The sequence below is a fragment of the Zeus faber genome, assembly GCF_960531495.2.
Source record: "Zeus faber genome assembly, chromosome: 11".
In the NCBI taxonomy this organism is placed as follows: domain Eukaryota; kingdom Metazoa; phylum Chordata; class Actinopteri; order Zeiformes; family Zeidae; genus Zeus; species Zeus faber.
In genome coordinates, this window is record NC_137205.1 from 19,824,602 (window position 1) to 19,832,668 (window position 8,067).

General features: G+C 43.1%; 1 protein-coding gene across 1 annotated transcript; it reads left to right on the forward strand.

Moving 5' to 3' along the window:
- The first annotated feature begins 244 nt into the window (after nt 1-244).
- On the forward strand, nt 245-5,495 carry hirip3 (HIRA interacting protein 3). Its single transcript, XM_080009056.1, has 8 exons — nt 245-328; nt 1,448-1,568; nt 1,648-1,798; nt 2,132-2,554; nt 3,003-3,160; nt 3,633-3,780; nt 4,325-4,423; nt 5,016-5,495. The coding sequence occupies exons 1-8, from the start codon at nt 258-260 to the stop codon at nt 5,201-5,203; spliced, it is 1,359 nt and encodes a 452-aa protein (XP_079865182.1). The 5' UTR covers nt 245-257; the 3' UTR covers nt 5,204-5,495.
- The last annotated feature ends 2,572 nt before the right edge of the window (nt 5,496-8,067 follow it).

Sequence of the window (8,067 nt, forward strand, 5' to 3'; positions counted from 1 at the left end):
TAGAAATTTTTTTTAATATATATATATATATATATATGTATGTATGTATGTGTGTATATATGTATGTGTGTGTGTGTTTGTGTGTGTGTATATATATATATATATGTGTGTGTGTGTGTGTGTGTGTGTGTGTGTGTGTGTGTGTATATACACCTGAGGTTACCGGAGGTGGGCGTGGCTTGTTCAAGACGTCACCTCCGCTATGGGCCCTCTCTGACCAGGAAGTAAACAAAGGCAGCGAAACGCAGACGAGGAGGATGGATCCCGAGCAGGAGCGGGAGATACAGCGGTTTGTGAAGCAGCAGCTCGGCGACGCGCCAGACCTCAGGTACCCGGGGAGATCACCCGGATTCAGCGCCTGGATTTATTTGTTGTACACATGGCCCGTATGGGATGTCAACGGGACAGGACGGAGATGGAGATGGAGGGGGGGGGACATTTAGGCGGGGTTTTTTTTGTTGTTTTTTTTTCTAATTCGTCACACTTATCAATGAAATAAAGCGCTGGTCCGGAACCCGCACAGAACAGCACAGCTACGTGTACAAAATGACACAAAGATTGTTATTTTTAACTTATTACAAACCTTCAGACACCAGTTCCATGGCCTTCTTGATAGTAGACTTCAAAATAGTTTCTATCGAGGCAGTTATATCTCGGTTAAAAAAAATATATATATATATATTGGAATTATATTTAGTGTAAAATGTATTTTACCATATTCAATACTAAATAATTACCTAATTAATAAACTGAGTGGTTAATTCTTACTAACGTTCTATTTTGATATGACAGAAAACTTTCCAAAAGGGAGACTGTTCTTCTTTGGTTTCTCGTTGTCTGATACGATCTAATCCACTATTTATCGAATGGGGAGACCCCTAGGGGTACTGCAGTGGTACTGCGGGGGGGTACTCAGAAAATTTTAAAAAAAAATTTTAATGTGTTTTTTTTTTAATATTGGTTGTACATATTGTTAAAGAAAAATACACACATACATACGACGTATGTACTGTACATCATTTGTTTTCATTTTTTTTTTTTTCCTCCAATGCCAGTGGGGGGTACCCAACTGAAAAAGAGATCTTAGAGGGGATACACTACTAAAGAAAATAGTTTGAGAACCGCTGAGAATTTATGAGCCTCAGATAATTTTGAGTTCATTTTGAATCTCAAACATGTACTACCCTAAAAGTGCTTGGAATGTGATATAATATACATTAGCCTATAATACAGTACAGTATCTCATATAAATTCAGTACATATGAGAGAGAGGTTGCGTTTGGGTTGTTTTTAGAGGATTGATTTATTAATTTGGTGAAATGTTACACTTGATGTAAGAAACCATCATATTTTTCTTTAAATACTACATCTAATACCAGTCTTCCTGGAAACATGTTCAGTGGTGATTATTTTCAAAGTTTCAAATGTAAGTGTTGTTTTGTTCCAGTGCACTGACCCTTGGCATTTTGAGGAGGCGGTATTTGGCGCATGCGGGCCATGAATCGTTGAGCCAGGAAGCCAGGAGTTTCATCAAAAAAGTAGTTGAAGAGGAGCTCACAAAAATGCAGGTAATGAAATTCATAATGATGAGCTGCTTTCAGAGCCATTCCTATTTCGAAATAATAACACGTTTTGTTTTTGATCTAGAACGATGAGAAAGATGTCAATAAGTCATACCCCGTGCCCTCCAGAAACAAGAGGAAGAGGGAAGAGGAAACCGGTGTCGATTTAAGTGGAGAAGTGGTCGATGAAGATAAATCCAGGGCAAAGAAATGTCGTCGTCCGTCCAGCTCATCGGGTGGGTCGTCGTATCGCGTTCTGTCTATTTTCAATTTAGCACCTCGTTTCTGAAATAATTCCCACGAAGACAATTCAGTTACTTACTTTTGTTTTATGTGGAGCATCAGCACATGTGTCACAATAGTTTCATAGCTACACAGTGGTTTAGTTTTGCTTGCATGGTTTTAGTTCATGTACAAGTTACGCTGGTGCTTTTTGTATTTATGACATTATTAGTAGTGTGACGACGGTCTTTATTCAGTGCTCTAGTTCTCTAGCATCTGCAAAGTTTCCCCACTTGGACGTGTCCTTGCAGAGCTGTACGTTAAACAATGACATGCTCTATTTTAAGGTGATGCATCGCCAGCTGGAAAAGACAAAGAGAAGAAAGTAAAGAAGGAGGAGGAGGAGGAAGGGATATCTGAAACAGGAAGTGATGACAGCGACGAAGAGCAAAGCAAGGTAGTTGTCGACGAAGTTCAAAAGTCGAGAAAATCCCGGGATCCGTCGAGCGGTGGCGACGGCGCGGAGGAAGAAACGCACGAATCCAAAAAACCCAAGAAGGGCAAAATAAATGGCGCCAGCAATTCGGATGGGCAACGGAAAGAAGAGGTGAAAGGGAGTGGGAAAAAGGCCGGGGGCGGGAGGAAAAGAGCCCGCGGCAAGAGTAAGGAGCCAGAGTCTTCGGCTTCAGAGAGCGACGGAGGAGGTGAAGGCGAAAAGGAGAACACCCCTAAGCACGACAGCGGTGACTCCTCAGAGGACGGAGAGAACGGTCAGGACATCCACCATGTTTTCAACCAGTGATAAATCAGTGTGTTTCAAATGGATTAGACAACATTGTGTGTGTGTGTGTGTGTGTGTGTGGGTGTGTGGGTGTGTGTGTGTGTGTGTGTGTGTGTGTGTGTGTGTGTGTGTGTGTGTGTGTGTGTGTGTGTGTGTGTCAAGTTCATTTCCGCAATCAAAGTTTCAAATGAAAGGTGCTCTGTGTGTGAGAATCTGTTTGTCAAACATCTTCATAGCAGGCGGAGTTTGTCATATTGCTTGGTTTGGAATCGGTAACTATTATCGTTGTCAGAATGTAACATACAAAAACGGGCAAAAAAAAATCTCTGCTTCAAAAATGAAAAGCCTGCTCCGAAATGAAAAGCCGGCAGGAAATGTGGAAGTTTGCCGTTTTTACATTAGAATTGTTCTTTTCGTGTCCTCCCAACAATGTCCAGGAGGAAAGGTGCTGACGGGGACTAAAACGGACGAGCGTGCGCAAGACTCTGATTCCTCCTCGCTGCCCTCTCTGGAAGACGAGCAGGACGGCGACAGAGAACCCGCACAAGGAAAGAAGAAGGGGACGCAAAAAAAGGAGGCTCCTAAAAAAGAAAAGGTGGGGTTCCTGGGTGACTTAGGAGTTTTATTTGGTAAAGCTCGTACTGGAAGTTCCGAAACAAACGATCACCCGCAGGCAATCCACTTTTTACGTTTTTTTTCTGGAGCGCTGTAATGTGTGGGCCATAACTTGATGTCTTATGAGCAAAAAAAATTGGATGCGGGAATTATTTCCGCGTGTTATTAAAAAAAAAAACTATTTTACTGAGGACCTGCAATTCCTTCGAGGACCCCTAGGGGGCCGCACACCCCAGTTTGGGAACCACCGTCCCCTAAAGTAATGTAGGCATGTGTCGACGCAGGAGGATAGAGTCCTGAAATGAACTTGAGAGTCCTACATAAAAGGGACTCCCCGGGGTTTTAAAAAAAATAAAATAAAATAAAAATGTTTTCCTTGAAGGATTTTAATAACTTTCTTGCTTTAGAATGTGTCTCCTTTTGAGCGTCTGCCTTCTGCGTCCCCGGCGCAGGACGAGGACCCGGCGGTGCTGAGGCTGAAGCGCTACATCGCGCTCTGCGGTGTGAAGCGCAACTACAAGAAGCTCCTGGAGGGCTGCCGCTCGGTGCGTTCAAAGGTGGCCGTTTTGAAGAAGGAGCTTGAAGAGCTCGGCGTCAAAGGTTCGTCGCAGAAGTGTGTCACTGACTGTATGGGGCCGACTGCGATGATTCCCGGGGAAGAATCCGAGTCAGATCTGGTCCGGTTTTTTTTTTGTTTTTTTTTTCGAAAGTAATTAATCACTTAAAATAAATGCGATGTTATGAAACGAAATACAATATACACAATCGTATACAATGACTTGTAATGTGTTTTCTTGTCCTCAAACAATTATCATCCAACTTGAATTAATCTCCATCTATAGTTCCGGTTCGTGTGAAATTTCCAAGAGTGAGTTCCATGCACCGTGCTCTCTTTAGCCAATCAGATCTCAGGTATCCATCCCAGCCAATCCTATGAGCCAAATACATACGACTATTTTTACCCCACCTGGAAAGAAAGACACAAAATGACTACAAAGTTGCTTTATTATTATTATTATTTTTTTAGTATTTCCCTTTAGGGATTTTTAAGCTGCTCACTTAAGGTAAGGTCAAGGCGTTTCAATGCAAGCACAGCCCGGGGATCCTGTGCTGTCTTTCTCAGTCTGGTTCTCTCCGCACGCAGGTCAGCCGTCCATCAAGAGCTGTAAAAAGGCTCGTCTGAAGAGGGAAGAGGCCCAAGAGCTGGCCGAGCTGGATGTCAGCAACATCCTCACCACGCAAGGTGACCTTCAGTGTGTTTCCTTAGGTTTCAGACGTCACCGTCCGTCCCAGGAGTAAAACCTTGAGGCCGTAGCCACGTTTGCTTTTAAGGCCGTGTGTGTAAAGATGTTTGTGTTTCGCAAAAAGAAAATGTTCAATACTTAACTTTTTTTGTTTTGTTTTGTTTTTTTGTTTGTTGTTGCTGAGCTTTTGTTCAGTAATTAGGTTTTGCAATTTGTATCCAAAGATTTGACATAGAATTCAGTCTTGAGGAAATGTAACCCAGGTTCAAATGATATTGCCTCAACTGGTCTGGGAGGTTAGCACATTATTTAACTTAATGTTCTTGCTATGCAAACAAGAATCAGCATTCGGTCAAATTGGCTTGATACTGTAACAGATAAAACGAATAATTGTGTTGCATTTGTTGGTTGCATTAACTAATATATTCCTTGTAAGGAATAATGTATCCATACAATTTCCAGCCCCTTGTGGTCGGACTACTTGTCGACATGGCCTCCTTTGTCATCAATATTATCCAAGCTTCTGCCTCTTCTGAGATGTCGCACTGTGGTAACTGAATTGACGGGCACCGCTAATAATGTCTCCGTCAGGTCGACCGAAGCGGAGAGGGTCCTCGGCGTGGCAGGAACGACATGCTCCGCCCCCCTCTGCGTACAAGCACACGGTGAACTCCAGCTCTGACAGCGAGGAGGACGGGCAGACGGGCAGAGGGCGCAGGAGGGCGACGGACTGGGCAAACCTGCAGGGGATCATCAGCGACGACGGGGACAGCAGTTGAAGGGGGGCGCGGCGTTTCCCTTGGGTATTAAAAAGATAAACAAACACATGGACGTTCGTCTGTTCAAAAGCTTCATTTTTTTATTTTTTTTTTCTTAAGTATTGGGATGCCACTCAAAGGTCTGTCAACGTTTTGTGAAATAGGTTTTTTTTTTTTCTGAATTGCTGAAATGATGTAAATTCATGGTCGATCTAATGGACTGTTTTAGGGCTGTTTTACTCATCACCTGTGTTGCGAATACTTCGTTGTACGTATCCTCCACTCCATGTCTGTCTCCATGTACATCTTTGTTTTCTACGTTTTTGTTATAATAAAATATTTTTCTATGGTTAACATGCCTCCTTTTTAAAAAATTCCACCTGTCATTTTTAAACGAACGGGATGCGTATAAACTTAAGATGAAAAATATTAACTGGGCAAAAAATGTCTTGTGGGAATATTATATTATTATATTAATAAGAGTATATATATTTTTTTGTTATTAACATTTATTTATCCTGGTGAAGTTCCACTGATATTCAAGATTTCTTGTCCACGGGAGCCCTGGCCAAGACCGCAGCAATACAGTGTCGCAAAGATATAAAAACAAAACATTTCATGAACCCTCAAAAGTAAAACACACGGCCAAACTTTAAAAGACCCAATTGTGTACGGTAGTACTCCGCTTACATGAATCCAGTCGTTGTGCTGTGTGCCAGGGGGAGTTGGGAAGCCTGTTTCTACCCATATTTCGATGTTGTGTTGTTTGCTGACACAATGGATTGCTGAGGGAATGACAACTCGCGTAATAACCATGTGTTCATCACCAGCCAGATGCTGTTCATGCACCGTTCGGGTCTTTAACTAAATTAGCTGCAGCATAAAAAAATGAATCAAAGTGTCTCATTGGCACCACCATGGAAGGACATCCTAGAAGCATAATGTGTAAAACAGTTTTCAGAAAGTACTTCAAATAGTCTGTTCATAATTATTATTGCTGGTTGATGAGGGTTTAGCCTTATTAGCACAGTTGAATCAAAATCCCGGAGTGGGATTTCCTACTTTTTGAACCCGGGCCTACAGTACTACCGAGTTGACGCCGGAAGAACTGCCTGTTTATAGTTATTTGAGAATCATTTGCAGAGTTGTCTGCATGAACTGCAGCATATCATTTGATGTTTGAAGACAATATAATTAAAACAATGAGGCCCAAAAAAGAAAGAAGTCCAGTTCAAAAGTCCACAAAATCGCACAAAAAAATTATAAATCAGACTTTAACCTTTTTCCCCCCCAAAAATGTATTTGGGGGGGAAATGTATGTATTTTGTAAACCTTTATTCTGCAGATGATGCTCATGAAGATATCGATTTTTTTTTTAAATTGATACATTTACAAAAGAAACTAAGATTTTTTTTTTTTTTAAGATCTTCTTTCTTTCTTCTCTTTCTTTGGGCTGCTCCCGTTAGGGGTCGCCACAGCGGATCATCCGCCTCCAATACCTTCTGTTCTGCGCATCTTCCTCCCTTACACCAACCGCCTGCACGTCCTTCCTCACCACATCCATAAACCTTCTCTTTGGCCTCCCTCTTTTCCTCTTGCCTGGCAGCTCCATCCGCAGCATCCTTCTCCCAATGTAACTCTCATCTCTCCAACTCTCCAACTGTACAACATAGCTGGTCTCACTACCGTCCTGTAGACCTTCCCCTTCACTCTTGCTGGAACCCTTCTTTCACAGACCCCAAGTACTTGAACTCATCCGCCTTCTCCACCTCCACTCCTTGCATTCTCAGCTTTTCGCCGCCCTCCCTCCCATTCAGGCACATGTATTCCGTCTTACTCCTTCTGACTTTCTCTCTTCTGTCTAATGCATGCCTCCACTTCTCCAGGCTCTCCTCAACCTGCTCCCTACTCTTGCTACAGATCACAATGTCATCCGCGAACATCATAGTCCACGGAGGCTCCTGCCTGATTTCATGTGTTAACCTGTCCATCACCACTGCAACCAAGAAAGGGCTCAGAGCTGATCCTTGATGCAATCCCACCTCCACTTTGAATGCCTCCGTCACGCCTACTGCACACCTTACTACTGTCTGACTGCCCTCATACATATCCTGTACCACTCTTACGTACTTCTCTGCCACCCCCGACTTCCTCATGCAATACCACACTTCCTATCTCGGCACCCTATCATATGCTTTCTCAAAATCCACAAAGACGCAGTGCCTCTCTCTGGCCTTCCCTGTACTTTTCCATCAGCATTCTTAAAGCAAACATTGCATCTGTAGTACTGTTTCCTGGCATGAAACCATAGTGCTGCTCACTGATCCCCACCTCTCCTCTTAACCTAGCCTCCACTACCCTTTCCCATAGCTTCATGCTGTGGCTGATCAACTTTATTCCCCTGAATTTACTACAGCTCTGTACGTCTCCCTTATTCTTGAAGATGGAACTAGTACACTTCTTCTCCACTCCTCCAGCATCCTCTCCCTTTCCAGGATGGTGCTAAACAGTCTCGTTGGGAACGCCACTGCCACCTAAACATTTCCATGCTTCTCCAGGTATGTCATCTGGGCCAACTGCCTTTCCACTCTACATCTTCTTTAATGGTGTTCTCACCTCATCCTTACTAATTTGCTGCACCTCTTGATCCACTATTGCCACATCATCCACTCTTCTCTCCCTCTCATTTTCTTTATTCATCAGCTCCTCAAAGTACTCCTTCCACCTTCTCAACACACTCTCCTCACTAGTCAGCACATTCCCATCATTATCCTTCATCACCCTAACCTGCTGTACATCCTTCCCAGCTTGGTCCCTTTGTCTTGCCAGTCGGTACAAGTCCTTTTCTCCTTCCTTACTGTCCGACCTCTCATACAACTCGTCGT